The following is an 18,384-nucleotide window of genomic DNA, read 5'->3' as shown; positions in this document are numbered from 1 at the left end:
AATTAGCGGATGATTAAAAGCTGTTCTGTCCCCGAAACCTTCGTGACAAGAAGATATGGCTGCACCATACTTTTTAATCGTGCTGAACACCAAATTTCTGTCCATCAGCTGCTGCAGAAAAGACAGCACATCACCTAGTGGACATGGGGTGGCCTCTACACCTTTCTCTGTACACCAGCGGTGAAAAGCTGTCCACTTTGATGTGGTGGATGCAACACGTGAATCCTGGATTGTGCGCACTACATCTTGCGGCAGACCCATCCTCTCTAAGCGGATCTGCTCAGCGGCCAGACCCACAGGTGCTGGCCTATTTCTGGGTAACTCCTGATCGCTCCTCCCACTTGGAGGAGAGCGTCCTCCCTCCACGGCAGTTTCCACGGGTGCCCCGATAACAGGCGTCGTAGAACTGGGAATCATGGTGCGTTCACGCGCTCAGGAGCCACCAGGAGAGCTTTCAATCCCTCCTCCTGAACTCGGTTCAGAAACCGTAATATCAGAGGAGGTGGGGAGAATGTGTAAAGAAACGTTTTGGGCCATGGGCTGTGAGCAAACACGTCCACCCCTATCGGTGGTTCGTCTCGCGGACTCAGTGAAAACCATAATTGACACTGAGCGTTCTCTCGTGTCGCAAACAGGTCCACAGCCGCTTTGCCAAATTTCTGCCACGTCTGGGCCATCAGATCGGGGTGGATGGTCCAGTCCCCGTGACGTGGACCGCCCCTGGACATCACATCTGCCCCTTTGTTCAGAACACCGGGGATGTACACTGCTCTGATGGATAGCAGATTTTGGTGTGCCCAACATAGTAGTTTTCTCGCAATGTGTAACATTTGGGATGAGTGCCCCTGCTGGTTTATGTATGCAGCAGTCACCTTGTTGTCTGTGTGAATCAAAACGTGTTGATTCTGCAGCATAGGAGCAAAGTGTTGAATCACATTCAGAACCGTGCAACATTCCAGAATGTTTATATGAGCTGTTGTGTGAGAAGGCCACAGCGCCCCTACAGCTCGAGATAGGCATGTCCCCCCCAACCTGACAACGATGCATCTGTGAAGACTGACACGTGTGACGTAGGTCTGCTGACGGGGACTCCCTCCGACAGAACCAGGGAGTTTTCCCAGTGTCGGAGGTCTGTTCTCACTGAGGGAGGAACAGTGATCATCCATCTCTTTTGCTTTACCGGATCCACGCGCAGACAAGCAAACCATCTCTGGAGGCGTCGCATGTGTAGTAAACCCAGTGGGACCACTGTGTGAGCTGACGACATCATTCCTAACAGCTTCCTGACAGAAATAGCTGTTACTACTCTGCCTGGTCTTATGTGGCAGAGCTGGACTCAGAGTGTTGATTCTCGTCTGTGATAAACGAACCTTCATGGTGGTCGAGTTCAGCTCCACTCCTAGATAAACAATCGTCTGGGCCGGGAGAATCGAGATTTTTTCCAATTTATGGCGAAGCCCAGATTTAGCAGGTGTGATATCAACACCTGAGCCTGCGCCGCTGCTTCCCGTCTGGAGCGTGACAGCAGCAACAGATCGTCTAGGTAAAACAAAACTCTCATCTCTGCTCTGTGTAACGGTTGCAGGGCCGTCTTCACACACTTTGAAAACGTACAAGGCATGAGGGAATAACCGAATGGCAGCCTGTTGTACTGGTACTGCGTCCCTTGAAAGGAGAAGCACAGAAATTTTCTGTGTTTTGGGATGATCGGTATGTGGAAGTAGGCGTCTTTCAGATCGATGGAAATAAACCAGTCGTTTCTCTGGATGTTGTCCAACAGTTGTCTGGTTGTCAACATGTGAAACGGTCTGTCCACGATCGCATTGTTGAAAACTGACAGGTCCAAAATCGGTCTCGTTCCTCCGGTCCGTTTTGGAACCAGGAAGTAACGTGAGTAAAAACCTGTTTTTCTCTCCGTCAGGAACACTGGAAATTACCTCTTTTATCAGAAGTTCCTGGACTTCTGCAGTTAGGGATGAGACCTAGTCTGGTGATGACAGGACCATCTCTAAAACTCCTCCGAACGGAGGGGGTCGGGCTGCAAATTGTAGCGTGTAACCCCTGCTTATCAGCTTGGCCATCCGTCTGTCTGGCGAGCATGTTCGCAGACACTCCGCGTAACGTTCATGGAGTGGGCGCGTGTTTAGGTGGTGTGTCATGTTTTTTACGGACGTCAGCCAGTCTACAGCCTCGACCGCCGTCATGCGCTACAGAAGTGTGTTCCGCGTGACCCAAGGCGAGGCTTCCTCGAAAGGGCTCTAAGCGCACGTCTGTGCTGCGCTCAGGCTGCGGGTTCACATTCATGTCTATGTGGATCGGCGTGTGAAAACTGTTGGTGCCGCGGGAACGCACGTTTGACACCACTGCGGTGAGACGCATGCCGCTCCTGCTGATAGCAAGGATCTTCACTGGGCTCGTTCTACGGTCTCACATTTATGCTGACGCGAGCGGGCGAGCGCTAAGAAGCGGTGTGAGCGTCTTCATCAATACCGTGCTGTTTGAGTGAAGGCTGCAGGCAGCACGGAAGCACGCGTTTGCTTCGGTGAGGCGCATGCCGCTCCTGCTGAGAGCGAGGTTTCTTACTGGACTCGTTCTGCGGTCTCACATTTATGCTGATGCGAGCCAGTGAGCGCTGGGAAGTGGTATGAGCACCTTCATCAATGCAGCGCTGTTTGAATGAAGGCTGCTGGCGTTGCAGGAGTGCGTGTTTGACACCGCTTCGGTGAGAAGTGTGCAGCTCGGGCTAAAAACGAGTTATTCCACTGAACTCGTTCTGCGGACCACATTCGCTTTCGACTGTTGTGTCAAGCGAGTGTCTCGTCTTTATTTTGGAGCAATGGTGATTCTGAAAAACCTTTTTAAGGACACCGGCTCGTTTTGTGTGGAGGATGTGTACGGAGCCGCTGTGAGGTCATTCGAGCTGACAGACTGACTAAAATCAGACACTTTAATCATTGAATGATGTTCATGTTTTATTTCAGAACTCGTGTCATTTTTACACACATCCTCCGCAGACCGTCATTTTTTTTTTTATCTTTTCCCCCGTGAGCTCTGCAGTTTGTTGGCCCAGGGCGCCGCCTGTTGGCAATCTCTGGGTAAACGCTGAACTGCCGGTTGCCGGGATGAGGAGGGCTGGTCTCTGACAGGCGGGGCTGGTGGTGCAGAGCAAGAAGACGCTGCTGCGGCTGTGGAACATCGTTGTTGTTGTCTCTGCTCACGACAATCTTTCCAGCGGGCCAGGGGGTGGGATGAGGAGCGCGGCTTGATGAGATTGCACACAGTCTCTGACACCTCCTCCGACTTTTTTGAGTTTTCCAGCATGGCCTTGAAACTGCTCCCAAATAGCACGTCTGTTGTGATGGGGCCCTCCATCAGGTCTTTGTGCAGTTTCTCCGGCATAGAGGGGGAGTGATGGAGCCAGGTGGACCTCTGAATCATCGTCATCCACGCTGCAATTCGGGACAGGCAGACAGCAGAAGAGGCACACATGTTGAGGATGACGTCAGACGCCTTGTCAAGGGAGCTCTTAGTCTCCTCAGGCAAATCTGCAGTCTCCAGCCTCTTCGAAACGCTGTACGCCAACAATGCCACGTTGTTGTTTGCTGCGGCCGCCTGGAACACACACTGGTGAGCTCGATTGGAGAGCGTAGTCACCGTCTGGTCATGCTTCCCAGGAGGGACAGGACACTTCTCCAACCTGGACAGCTTCGCTCCGAAAGCTTCCACCAGGCTCGGCTCCAGTGGGGGTACCGAGGGAAAGTTCCGCTCAGTGAACCCCTCCACTCTGGTGATGGGAGCGAAAGTGAAGGCGGGCGCTCTTAATTTACCTGGACCAGCCGCAGCCTCGTTCCAGTAGGACGCCACTGCTGGAAAACGGGGCCAGATGGGATCAGGACGGCAAGCTGGGATGGAGCCAAACCTTCCCGCTAGATCATCCGATATGGGCAGGGGGAGAAGAGGGACTGAAAGTCCCTTCGTGTCAGCAGCTTCCCAGATAATGCCGGGCAGCTCCGAGAGGAGGGCACTGACGGCAGGGTGCGATATGGCCGTTGAGGCGGGAAAGCCCGGAGGGGGTGAGCATCCGCTCTGTCCCCCTCGTTCCAACACTACGCTCTCCGGGAGGGAGCAAGCATCGGGGCTGCTGCTGACGTCGCCTGTCCCAGATGAACCATCCGATTCGCTCCGAGAGCCGGCGTCGAAGAAGTCGATGGCATCGTCCAGCAAACAGTCTCCCGCCATGGACTGGCAGTCCTCGACGTTAGCCTTAAACAAGGCTGCTCTCCTCTGCCTTTCCTTTGGAGGAAGGAGGTCACAGAGGTGGCAGGAGGAGATGCGGGCGATGTGGCGGGGACCCAGGCATCCTTCGCAGGTGTCGTGCCGGTCAAAACTTAGCAAGTAGCCGGTCTTGCAGAACGGACACAGGCGGATGGTGTTGGTGCTGGACATCTTGTTGAAGGTCAGTGCTATTAGCCTGCTGAAGAAAATTGGGAGCTGATAACCCGCTCTTAACATAATTTATACGGACCGGGTGGGGCCCACACAGCAGGTGGGCGTGGACTAAACTTTTCAGTGCGATTCTTTGCATGATGGGATAAAACCCACTAAGCGACAGCTCTTAAAGGGCGAAGCCTATACAAAATAGAACATTCTCTATACATGCAAAAAGAAAAAAAAAATCCCCCACCCAAAAAAAACAGGGCTGTCAAGAGTTGCAATGAGTTTATGTTAGGTGAGTGAATGATCTGATCATCTGACTGTTGATTGCAGTAATCCACATTATTAACAGAAATACAGGGCCCCACACCAGATTTTGCTTAGGGCCCCATGGAGACTTGGGCCGGCCCTGCTGGATGTGGATGAGACGCAGTGAGGAGCTAGAGGTGATAAAAATAAGGCTTTTTTTGCCCACTGACTTGAAGGGACACTTCGAGCCCAGACCCTCCTCACATGGAACCTTGAAAACTTCTCTTCAATTAAATAATTTACTTTTATCCTGCTTTTTTTTTACTCTCATTGATTGTTGTTGTTGTTGTTGTTGTTAAGCACGTTGATAACAGGTTCTGTTTTACATGTGCGCTATAAATAAAGTTGACTTGACTTGACTTGACTTTTCCATCAAAGAGCATTATTTAAAATTGTTCCACTATGTTTTTTTACAGACTAATAAACCTCTAACCATTTTAGTACTGAGAGATAAAAATGTTCTTTTTATACACTGTCCTCCCACTGGACTGTTGCAGTTTAACCATCCATCCAACCATCCATTATCTTTACCCGTTTATTCCATTTTGGGTCACGGGGGGTCGCTGGTGCCCATGTCCAGCAATCACTGTGCGAGGGGCGGGGGACACCCTGGACGGGTCGCAAGTCCATCACAGGGCCACATAGAGACAAATGAGACAAACAACCATTCACTTTCTCACTCACACCTAGGGACAATTTAGAATTACCAATCAGCCTAACATGCATGTTTTTGGTCTGTGGGAGGAAACCAGAGCACCCGGAGAAAACCCACGCATGCACGGAGAGAACATGAAAACTCCACTCAGAAAGGCCCCTGGACCGGGGTTTGAACCAAGGACCTGCTCGCTGAGAGGCAGCAGCTCTACCAGTTGCGCCACCGTGCTGCCCTGCAGTTTAACCAAATTAGTTGAAATTTTATCCTCCAGCCATTCAGTTTTTTTATCCGCTTACATTTAGTTACTACCATAACATTCAAAACTATGCTTATTTTTTTATACTTGATATACCTGGATTTTATACCTGGATTATTGAGCATGGACTTTGTTGTTTTCAACCAGTTTGACAAGACTGTCAACAAGGAAGAGGGCTGGCAATGGAGGAGGGGTGTACCAAAGAGACCATCTTATCACAAGCAGAACTGGTTTGTTCCACTTTGGAGTAAGCTGTTGGGGGAAGAATCAGTTTTGTTGTGTGTTTCCTTGACTGATGAAGCCTTCCGGATCGAAGGCGAAACATTTCAGCACAAAAAAGAAAAAGAAACTGTCCAGATGAACCTGACTGAAAAATGTTGGATTTTATACCTGGATTATTGAGCATGGACTTTGTTGTTACGCTTATTTTTGTCAAAAATAAAACAATGTTTTAGTGTAAACATCTAATGTGTTAAAATGAGCTATTGTGAATAGAATTTGGGTTTGACTTGAAATTTATTGCATTCTGTTTTGTAAGTATTGTCTATTTGAATAGAATTTAATATTTATTTACATCACTGTCATGCATACAATGTCATTTTAAAAAGTGCAATATCTGTATAATTTACACGTGTCCATGTTTTTCAGCATCGGGGCTGTATATGTACAGTATATAATCATACAGTTGCATGTTAAGATTACCATCTCAGAAAGACTCTTGAATGGCTTCAAAAGAGGATGATGTTTCCTGATCTCACACATCTGGTCCCCGTGTGTCCAACCAGCCGAAAACTGGAAAACATAAAAACAGTTACTGAATAACTTCAAGATTTTAAAACTGATTTAAAAACTACACTCAGTGACAAAAAGAGTTCAGCAGCCTGAAAGAATCCACCTGCAGACCAGTGATGGGTATGTAAACAATTTGATTTACAAGAAGTTGGCACATCTACAACTGGCACCAGTGTAGACAATGTCATCAGCTAGTGGCTGGAGTCTGGCCATCAGTCAGAACAGAGTGACGTGACGCTAATAAGAAATCCCGACAATGTTGTCCCGGGGGGGGCATTTCCTGTAGGTACGGAGCGTTACACTTTGGGATGAACTGCTATCACAGATTGATCAGTTGTTGATGAGAATACTGCTCTGAGTGACAGATGGCATCATGTCAATTCAATGAGAAGTGACCTTTGCACTTGTCAAAAAGATTTTAACTCAGCCATTGTGCTAAAAGCAACACCATATGTGTGTGTGTGTGTGTGGGGGGGGGGGGGGGGGGGGGTGTTATGCAATAATATTATCAGTTTTAGTTCAGTTTAAAATTGTAGCTCATTCTACCCATCCATTATTAAAGATCCATTATCTTTACTCGCTTCTTCCTTTTCAGGTCGTGGGGGTCACTGGTGCCCATGTCCAGCAGTGACTGTGCGAGAGTTGGAGGACACCCTGGACAGGTCTCCAGTCCATCACAGGGACACATAGAGACAAACAACCATTCACTCTCTCACTCACATCAAAGGACAATTTAGAGGTACCAATCAGTCTAACATGCATGTTTTTGGTCCGTCAGAGGAAATCCACGCAGCAAGGACAGAACATGCAAACTCCACCCAGAGAGGTTCCCCAGCCGGGATTTGAACTGGGGCGACCTGTTCGCTGAGAGGCAGCAGCTCTACCAACTGCGCCACCGTGCCGCCCTACCTCTTTCTAAAACAAATTCTAATTATTGGAAAACTAATTTGGACATGTTTCCATCCCAAGCACAATTAGTGTAAATCTTTTTTTATGCAACAATACCAAAACTGCAGATAATTATCTGTGATTTTTTTAGGCTGGAGTCTTTTTTTTTCTATAATTGTGATTAGTATCACAATAAAATACTTTGTCTTTGATCTAATGTACCAGCCCTGCTACTCAAAGACAAAGTGAGTGTATTACACATGTGGCACTTACACAAAGGTCATAACTTTTTGACCTCCTGCCCCTAAATTTGTTGCCACTACTGTACAGTATTTGATATAATTCAGTTCAATTCAGTTTATTTATATAGCACCAATGCACAACATAAGTTGTCACATAAAGTCAATACAAGTCAACATTTATATATATACTGTTATCGAAAATCTGCGGCCATTGGCTCGCGCTCCCTCCACCACTACTGGGTCTACCTTGGACAATATCAGGATGTGTGTGGTCAACGCAAGATCTGTTACCAACAAAACTTTTATCCTCAGGGACTACTTTCAAGAGCACGATTTGGACTTTCTCTGCATCACATAGACTTGAATGTCTCCGGGTGAGTCCAGCGGCTTGATGGAATTATTGCCACCGAACGGTGTATTTAAACGCAGGTGGATTATTAACAATATTCAAATCGACTTTTGACTCTAAACAACTGCCCATCCTAGTTTCCTGCGCCAGCTTTGAGCTGAGCGTCTTTAAACTCTACCATTCGCCTTCGACTTTATGCACACTCGTCTACCGCCCATCTCGATCTAAGGATTTCATAAATGAGATTTCTGATTTCTTGGCTGAAATAAAACCAAAATATGATCACGTTTTCATTATTGGGGATTTTAATTTGCATGTGTGCTGTCCTGAGAAGCCCTGGGTTAAGGACTTTTTAGATTTATTAGACTCATTTAATCTAACTCAGCATGTAAACGGTCCCACCCAACAGTGCGGACATACACTGGACTTTGTTTTAACTCATGATGTGACTGTTAGTAATCTTGAAATCGGTGATAATGTGTTTTCAGACCACATGCCAGTCCGGTTGGAGTTCCCCTCCCCCGTCTAACTCCTAAGCCGTGCGCTCTTGCACGTAGTAGCCGGGTCATTAACCACTTCACTGCTGCACGTTTCACAGATGTTTATAACACTGAAATGATAAGTCAGCCCCCAGTGTTTCTCACCACCACTGAGGAGCTGACATCCCAGTTCAACTCTGTCTGCTTAAAGACTCTGGATCATGATACTCTTGTAAAAACTAGAAAATCGAAACTCAGATCAGAACCTTGGCTGAATGACGTCACCAACTGTTAGACAGTAGTGCAGAAGGGCGGAGCGCAAATGGAGGAAAGACAGGCTGCAGGTCTCTTTTCAAATACTAAAAGAGAGTTGGCGTTGTTATCAGAAAGCAATAAAAGCTGCTAGATCTAAATACTTTTCTGATATCATTGCCTCAAACTCTCACAACCCGCATGTCCTCTTTTCTACCCTAAACTCTGTTCTCCACCTCAGTGAACCATCACCTCTGGAAGCCTGGACTGAGCTGTGCAAGAACTTCCTACATTTCTTTTTACTTTATTGAAAAAATTGCGACCACCCATGCTCTCATTTCCCCTCCAACTCATGACCCATCCATTCCACCTCAATCTGTATCTCTATTTGACCATTTTGAACCCATCACTCTGTCTTCTCTAGAGCAGGTCATGTGCAGCTTGAAACCATCTGGTTCCCCCTTTGATGTGGTCCCCCCTCGACTACTAAAAGAGGTTTTTCCTACTCTAGGTCCGTCCATTCTTGCTATTGTAAATAGCAGTTTATCCACTGGCGTGGTGCCAAAAACCTTTAAACATGCTGTTGTTCAACCTCTCCTGAAAAAACCCAAACCTTGACCCCTCAGTCATATCCAATTTCTGGCCTGTCTCCAGACTCCCATTTGTTTCTAAAATACTGGAGAAAATAGATGAGTCCCAGTAGAAGCACTTCCTGGAGGATCACGCCATCTTAGAGCTATTCCAATCTGGCTTTAAACCTCTCCACAGCACCAAAACTACCCTATTGAAGGTTTTTAATGACATCTTCTTATCCATAGATACTAGTGATTCTGTGCTGCTTGTCCTATTGAACCTCACATCTGCTTTTGACACCATCAACTATGAGATCCTCATTGCTAGGTTGGAGCAGTGTGTGGGCATCACAGGATTAGCCCTCAGTTGGTTCAGATCCTACCTCCCTGACAGATCCTTTTATGTCTCCATCAAAGATTTTAGTTCTGCAGCGACAGAGCTTAAATGGGGGGTTCCGTAGAGGTCCATCCTGGGTCCCCTCTGTCAAGTGTTGTGCATTTCAGGTGAGGTACAAAGTCAGTTCTCATGACCTAAAATAAGGTTGAGCGCAGTATAAATCACAGATCCCTGAGTATGTGTTCTGGAAAAGTAAGAAAGGTTTATTTACTAAAACTTCTGAAAAAGCAAGAAAGGTTTATTTACTGAAACAAATCTAAATAATAGTATGTAACAGTGTGTGAAGTCTGTCTAATATACTATGTGCTGAGTGTGAAATCCTATGAATTAAGACTTAATCAATCAATGTTGAAGACAATATAGAGCTTAAATTAAGAGATTATTGGGAAATCTTATATTGAAAGGGAATTAACTTTAAATGATTAAGAATAAATGAATTAGTTACTGACTAAAAGTGAATAGAATTGATGGTCAAAAGGTCAAGTTAACAGCTTAATGTTCGTGTGTGTCAAGTCACCACAAGAAGTGGAAGTCTGAACAGATGGCCAGGCCAGTAGGAAGAAAAAAGAGGAAGCTATCTGTAGAAAAAACTGAAGCTATCTACAGAAAACAGGAACAAGATACCTTAAGTAAAGAGGCTCTCTCAGAAAAAGATGAAGCTCTCTGCAGAAAAACAGGAAGACCGACCTAGTGGCAGTCAAAGATAATTTAGCAATGACAGTGACGTTGAACATGTGATCTTACGTTGTAGAACAGTCCATATCCAGGACTGTTTCTATGCAGAAATTACGCAATGAGCAGACAAATGTATAAAAACGCTCAGCACTAACGATTAGGACTGAAGCACTTGGAGAGTTGTAAAGGACAGTTCATGGATGCCTTCAGTAACTAAAGGGAACTTGAAGATCCGAAGAGGAAAATAATTTTTCTCAGCTCAGCCCAGACCAGAAAAGCCAACTCAAGTTTCCAAGATTGGATTTTATTGAAGGCAGTATGAAATATTCTTCAAAAGCAACTGAGGGATGATTGTCACCAGCGTCAATATTCAAGGATCCCCTTTGACAAGGGGTCTTCGAAAAGAGATGGTATGACACATACTAATAGCTGTCCTAAAATAAAATTAAATAATTAAAATCGCTTATAGCTATATATACTAGTAGAATGTCAGGACTCTTGACAACATTTTGAGTTATTGGGATTTACTCATTATATTAAATTTGTCCTGATGCATGCTCATTATATTAAATTTGGTATTTTTAAAGCCGTAATTAATACAATTTTGGAGAGTTTCCCCATTTTTGCTGCACTATGGGATTCTGAAGATGCCTTTGTATTTTTTTTATTTTTCTCCTTTTTGTTTGATAGAGTTTATGAACACACTTTAGATTTTAACTTTTTAATTTTTTATTTTTCTAACTAAACTTAATTTTTTTACTTTTATTTTTATTTTTCCAACTAAACTTAATTTTTGATATTTCACTCTGGAGGATTCTGGGAACACGAGGTAAACTCGAGATGCCTGCTGACGGCTCATCGAGTCCAGTAACGATCTTGGGTTTCTGAGTGTTCTCTGGGGTCTCGGAGCAGCAAAAGTCTTCCCCTGAACCTAATCACCTTACCTTACTTTGGCTCAACAGAGTGAAGATTAATATATTTCTATTTTTCCTCAACGGCGCTTAAGGATTTATAATTTTCTGTTTTTACTCATCGGAGCGTTACAGATTTATAATTATTTGGTTCAGCTCATTGGAGCAAAGGTATTACAACTTGATTGAACTGTTTTGCCCGTTGGACATCAACCAACTATCAAAAGTAACACCTTTCAAGTAACAAGTGGACTTTTGTCTACTGACTTTGTTATGTAACCGAATAATCACTATGGATTTCTGCTATAATGCTGTTCCCCTGCAAATCATCAATTAAAGCAAAGCATAAAATGTAAGATTCTGGACTATCATTTCACCGCTTTGTTCATGGAAGTGGAGAACTTGGTTCAATGTTAACAACAAAAGTTCATGAGGTTCTTAAGGGTTTCGTAGCTTTGATTATAAAACTACATCCATGAATCTTATTCCTAGATTCTAAACCAAAACCAGATCGGATAACAATTGCAACGCTAAATTAGGAGATGAGCAACCATGAACGTGCGCTTCCTCGTCTGCCGAACATCCCCACTCCCGCTGCTAGGTCGGCGAGGCACGAGGTGAGATTCTGTGTGTGGTGCACGGATAGGAGGTTGTTAACAGACTGGGTGAATCATCTCAACACAGCCTTAGACTAAACTGTCCTAAAAAACAGCTACGGGTGATATCTGAGCCTTAGGATTAGTTTTAGACCCCTTGGAGGAGAAGGCTGCAATGAGGGCGTGGCATGCGTCCTGTGTCTACCTCACTGGGGAAGCAAAACACCTCCTATTCTCTTTATACCTGCTGCCACTTGGTGCTATTTTTCGGAAACACAACATACCCTTTCACTTCTACGCCGATGACTGTCAAATTTACTTCCTCCTAAGACACAATGGTACATGCTCTATTCATCCTCTGCTCGACTGCTTGGCTGACATCAGGGACTGGATGGCTTTAATTTCTTAAGTTTCAATGAAAAGAAGTCTGAAGTCATGTTGTTCCCTGCCACTGCATCGACCTTTCCATTCTAGCCCTGCCAGAAAAACAAAGAGTCACAAATCTGGGAGTGATAATGGACCCTTCCATGAAACTCAACAGTTAGGTAAACATGATTGTTAAATCCTGTTTTTTCCAACTGAGGCGACTTTCTAAGCTGAAGCCCATTTTGTCCAAAAATAACCTGGAGACAGTAATACATGCATTCATTACATCTAGGCTTGATTACTGCAATTTGCTCCTGTTTGGTATCAGTCAGACCTCGATTGCATGACTACAACTGGCCCAGAATGCAGCAGCCCAATTTTTAACGAGTACAGGCAAAAGAGAGCACATCACTCCAGTCTTGGCCTCCCTGCACTGGCTACCGGTTCAACTTTGAATCCAGTTCAAAATACTCCTGTATGTCTACAAATCGCTGAACAGTTTCACCCCCCACCCCCCCAAACATCTCTCTGATTTGCTACAGTAGTATGTCCCACCATGTTCTCACAGTTCTAGGAAGTCGTCTTAAGCGCAGAGTGACGGGGCCTTCTCTGTTGCAGGCCCAAGACTTTGGAACAAGTTACCTCTGCTTGTCAGACAGGCCCCCTCCCTCTCGGTTTTCAAATCCTGTTTAAAAACTGTCTGCTTTCCGATAAGCAAAGGTAACCACTGGAAGTAGCGATAAGCACCTTTGCTTGCAGCCTCTCCTCCAAGGGGTCCGGAAGCTTACTTCAGCGCCGTGGTTTTACCTGTAGCTGTCTAAAGTAGCCTCATTAAGGCTGCGGCGAGGTGATTCATCCAGAATATTAACGACCTTAAATCCGTGAGTCACACCCTAATCTCACTCTGTTACCTCGAACCTCCAAGCAGCAGGGAATGGATCTTCTGGTCCAGAGAAACTCGCGTTGTGGCCGCTCACCTCTCACTTTAGCGTTGCAATTGTTAACTGTTCTGGTAATTTTTAGGGCCCTGGAAATGGGCACAAGGGTGTTTGTCACTCTGTAGCTAATAAACCTGTCAAAACCTCCTTTATTGGTGTTGTTAAGTGAACCAAGCATTACCATGTTTTTGTTCATTAAGGGTGAAATAATAGTCCAGAATTATTCATTTTGCGTTACTTTAATCAAATAGTTTTAGCAGGGGATACAGCATCAGGCACAATTTTATAATGATTAAATTTCATGAGTACATAGGATACACTTTCTTCCCTAAGTGAGGCGATGATGGTTATCCAGTGAAATCTAAAACTCAAGCGACCTTGAGGATTTATAGATCCTGCCTTAACATAGACCTTTCACAAATCGAGCCAAAAGATGTTCTCCCTCAACTCCCTCATGAACCAGAAGCACCTTCGAGCAAATCTCACCAGTAACCAATTCAGTACTCCCAAATTTATTCTGTATGCTGTTCTTCCAATTAGATGAAACAATTTAATTAGAGCAGAGTAAGAATGAGGTCGTCCGCTTACCATGATTTTGAAATGACCCTTTGTGAGTCACTATGTGGGTAAGGGCAAATTTCCAGTTCTCTAGGAGAGAGATACTGGCCGATCCTCAAAGGCAAGTGCAACTATTCCAAATTAGAAGATCAGAGTTTTGGACGGGCCCAGGTCAAGCGATTAATAGAAGTAGGAAGCTCATCCAGTTTAGGTATCGATGAACGAAAGCTTAAATCCAATCCCATCTTGGTGAAGAAAAGAATTAACTCCCAACATTGTCTCAAAACTGGTAAAATCCAACTCCTTTTTGGGCTCCTTCTGATCCGACGAGCTGCCTCTTGCCTGTAATTCCCTCTGCTCGGCTCTTCAGTCAGCTTCGACTCTGCATTGACCAAGCTTATTCTGTTCAGTCTGTATTTAAAGACTTATTTTTCCCTCCTCCTCTTAAGGAGGGGTTTTGGAAAATTACATCATTTCTTTTCCAGTAACTTCTCTGCTGTTTTGCACCTCAACCGGTTCAGGCCTGTTTTCTCTGTACTTTCCAGAACTTGTTTTGCTCAAAGATGCGTCATCATGAGATGAGTTGTGTTTGAACTCCCTGACTCCTTGCTTTCTTTCTACTGCTCGAGGCAGGCCCAGGCTTGTCCTTTGGTGGGCATGTTCAGACATGTTCACTGTTACATGAGGCCTCTTCACTTTACCATTTCATAAGTAAAAGTAATCCACACAATCATACAAAAAATTATACAATATCTTAAAGATTAATACTTCCATTAATTGATTATTTGTTGATTATTAGTAAAACAGTAAAACAGCCTAGTTACACGTTATCAAAACAGTAAAACACTTTTGGTTACACATTATCATTTTCAGCTTGATTTAAAGCAGGAGTTCAGTCCTTCTGCTGCTGAGGAGAACTTTGATCAGGCTTCATCTTTATTAAAGCTGGTCGTCTGTTCATGCCTCATCACTACAGACACCTGGTTTATTGACAAAACCCACTACTTTTCCGTAGCTTTCAACACCAGATGATCTGTGTTTTGAACCTGTATGCTCCACACTGCTTAGTCATCATATGTATTATCTGCAACATTTTTATGTCTATATTCTGATTTACTTGGTATGGTGTGGTATAAAAGTTTATTCATTTTAAAAAAGTACAAAACAATTCCATAACAATATAAAAAAAAAGATACAAGAGATTTAAAATGAAAGGCTGCAGAAAGAAGAAAAAATCTTATTATATCTGCCCCTTTTTTCAAACAATTATTTCAATCATAATAATTTTCAAGTAACAGAACAAAATCAATAACTCTTTCTAATTTTTCTAATTTTAATACAAAAAACACACTAAGCTACTTCATATATATTTTTTTAACAATTCAGCTTTGATCTTTTTCTTAAATGTACACATTGACTTGGCATTTTTAACATCACTCTCTAGACCATTCCACAATCCAACTCCTTGGATTGAGGTAGACCTTCCCTTCAGACTAGTTCTGAATTTTGGTTTGACAAATATCTCTATCCCCTTAAGATTATAACAACTTTGTCTTTTAACAAAATTTATTTGGATATTTTTTTTCATTTTTTTTTTTCATTTAGCCTTTATTTATCCAGGTTAGTCTCATTGAGCCACGAGAACTCATTTTCAAGAGAGACCTGTTTAGGGAGCACATGGTGGGGGTTAAGGGCCTTGCTCATGGGCCCAGAGTGGGGCGAATGAGGGTGGGGGCAAGTGTGGGTGTTTCACCTACCCCACCCACAATTTTGATGTTGTCGGGGCCGGGGCGTGAACCGGCGATCTTCGGATCACAAGCCACCTCTCTAACCTCTGCGCCACCACTCCCCCATTTAATGGTAATGTGTTATTTTGAGCCCTATACATAACTGATAAAATACTATAATCTACCAAATCATGGAACTTCAATAACTTCAGTTGATAAAATAATGTGCTTGATGGGTGACTGTAATGTTTCTAGTGATGATTCTTATAGCTCTCTTCTGTAAAATAAAAATAGGTTTTGTAAATGTTTTACACGCTTTCCCCCAAACATCAATGCAATAGATTAAATGTGGAACAATGATTGTGTTATACAACATGTACAGAGCTTTATCATTTAATAATTCCCTGACTTTGTATAGTACTGCAATAGATTTAGATATTTTTGTTCTTACAGAATTGATGTGATTTTTCCATGTTAGCTCTTCATCAATGATTACACCCAAAAATTTAATCTCATTAACTCTACAAATCTCAACACCCTCAATTTTAAATGGATCATCAACAGTTCTCTTTTTGTTACTAAATATCATGTATTTAGTTTTATCTAAATTTAATGATAATTTATTAAGTTTAAACCAAGTTTGTATTTTATCAAATTCTGTCTTCATCAAAGGCAGCACGGTGGCGCAACTGGTAGAGCTGCTGCCTCTCAGCGAGCAGGTCCTTGGTTCAAACCCCGGTCCAGGTCCTTCTGGGTGGAGTTTGCATATTCTCTCGGTGCATGCGTGGGTTTTCTCCGGGTGCTCCGGTTTCCTCCCACAGACCAAAAACATGCATGTTAGGCTGATTGGTAACTCTAAATTGTCCCGAGGTGTGAGTGAGAGAGTGAATGGTTGTTTGTCTCGTTTGTCTTTATGTGGCCCTGTGATGGACTTGCGACCCGTCCAGGGTGTACCCCGCCCCTCGCACAGTGATTGCTGGACATGGGCACCAGCGACCCCCGTGACCCAAAATGGAATAAGTGGGTAAAGATAATGGATGGATGGATGGATGTCTTCATCAATTCCAACATCCGTTTTACATCTTTACCCAAACAAAAATACTTCATTTTGTATATTGCTTTGTGTGTTGCCTGTTTTTCTGTCTGTACAGCACTTTGGTTGGCCTTGTCGCTGTTTTAAGTGTTCTATAAATAAAATAGTATGGTATGGTATAACTCTGTGTGTGTGTGTGTGTGTGTGTGTGTGTGTGTGTGTGTGTGTGTGCGTGTGTTATTCATTATGCAACAAATCTGTGATACACAAGGGGTTGAGAGGGTGCTGAGCATAACATGTGCCATATTTGACATGCTTCAAATGTCTTGGATCCCGTTAATAACAGCTCACAATTCTAGTTCTTGCTATTTTTGCTGATTAAAACAAAAAACTGAAATAATACAATTATAACAAATTACAAATACAAAATCCTTACCGCCTTACCTTATCTATACACCACCTTTCATGGTTGTGCTCGGCATATCTGGATATGAAACAGTCCAGTTTCTCAGGTACAGTAACGCTGAAAAAAGATAAAAGGAATCAATCTGACAATGGCAGAATTGAAATGCAAACATGTAAATCTAATGTCGATCTCCATTTGAGCTTTAGTAAGTGCAGAAGAAGCCTACTTTGTGGTGTCTGCTGGCTGAGGAGTGAAGTTTCCCTCTGAATCCACTGATGACTGTTTCTCCATCATGGCCATGTAGTTTGACTCCATGTAGTCTGGAGGAAGCGCTCCAGCCACAGCGCTGAGACACGGCAGCGCAAGCTTAAACAGCTCTTGATCATACCGCTATTATATAACATCAAAACACAACGAAAACAATTAGTTTGGAGTTTATTACTTTTCTTGTTGTTTTTTTCTGAATGTAAATGGTAAATGGACTGTACTTATATAGCGCCTTTCAATCTTATTTCAAGATACTCAAAGCGCTTTACACTAAAATCTGTGCCTCATTTACCCATTCATACAGCACTCTACTAGATCTCTACAAAGCTAATTGAACAAATCATTCTAAAGAGACTAATTAGTGCTTTAGATCAAATTCACTTTTTTTGTTTGTTTTTTTCATATCATCCAAGATGGCGCCAGTGTGTGTGGCTGTCCGTCTGTCACTCTTGGTTTGTTTTGTTTCTCTGTTTTGTGCTCAGCACTAAGTCTGTGCTTGTGTACAATCGTCAGTCCCTCCTGGATATTCGACATGTTGTTGGCAATCTCCCGCTCCTGTCAGGAGTCCCAGCTTATCTCCTCCGGGCACCTGCGCTGCCCCCCCAGCGGAAACGTTGCCGTTACCGCTGTAAACGTGGAGGATAGCTGGTGAAACTAAAGATCTGCCTGGCCCATTCTACATCCATTTCTCAGACAATTAATGGATTATTTCCGTCTTTTGTTGTGCCTTGGCGTTTCCTGGATCCTGTTGACAGCTGCCTGCTACCTGTCACCATAGATATCATATAAACACTAGATACAGCATTGATCGCTATCGCCTATTAGCGCTGATGAGCTTTAGGGCCGCCATCTTGGAACGGTCGACCGCTCCACTCAGTGTAACCTGTTTGACAGGAGCAATGAAGTATTTGCGCGTTTAATCAGTCAGAGCTGAATACTAAACTCATTCTCACGATGTTTTCCTCTGTAAATCTCATGAGTACAGCCATTAAAGCTGAACACATGGTTCAGTGTATTTAAATATTCTTGGTGGGGTTAACAATAACACTAATAAAATATTCTTATGACACGTTTGCAAAACTCACAGTCACTGATACATTTTTATTAAGATCTATATATATATATCATCTATACTATTTTTACTGTAGTTTATCGTTGTCATTGTTTACTTTTACTCTTGTCTGTATTTTATATGTTCTGTTTGGAGCAGGTCTCTTGTAAACGAGTCTTTGTGGCTCAATGAAGCCAATCTGTATAAATAAAAGGTTGAATAAATCATTAT

The 18,384-nt window shown here is 43.6% G+C and overlaps 1 protein-coding gene across 1 annotated transcript in view; it reads right to left on the bottom strand.

The window, feature by feature from the left end:
* Nucleotides 1-18,384, bottom strand: part of ryr2a (ryanodine receptor 2a (cardiac)) — a 554,599-nt gene that overhangs the window by 281,264 nt on the left and 254,951 nt on the right. Inside the window, 3 exon segments of the mRNA XM_037691577.1 lie at nucleotides 6,357-6,446; nucleotides 16,874-16,952; nucleotides 17,062-17,225. Coding sequence (XP_037547505.1) covers nucleotides 6,357-6,446; nucleotides 16,874-16,952; nucleotides 17,062-17,225 — 333 coding nt within the window.

This window comes from Nematolebias whitei, chromosome 17, assembly GCF_014905685.2.
Source record: "Nematolebias whitei isolate Nwh7 chromosome 17, NemWhi1, whole genome shotgun sequence".
Classification (NCBI taxonomy): Eukaryota; Metazoa; Chordata; class Actinopteri; order Cyprinodontiformes; family Rivulidae; genus Nematolebias; species Nematolebias whitei.
This window is presented reverse-complemented; position numbering and strand designations above follow the sequence as displayed.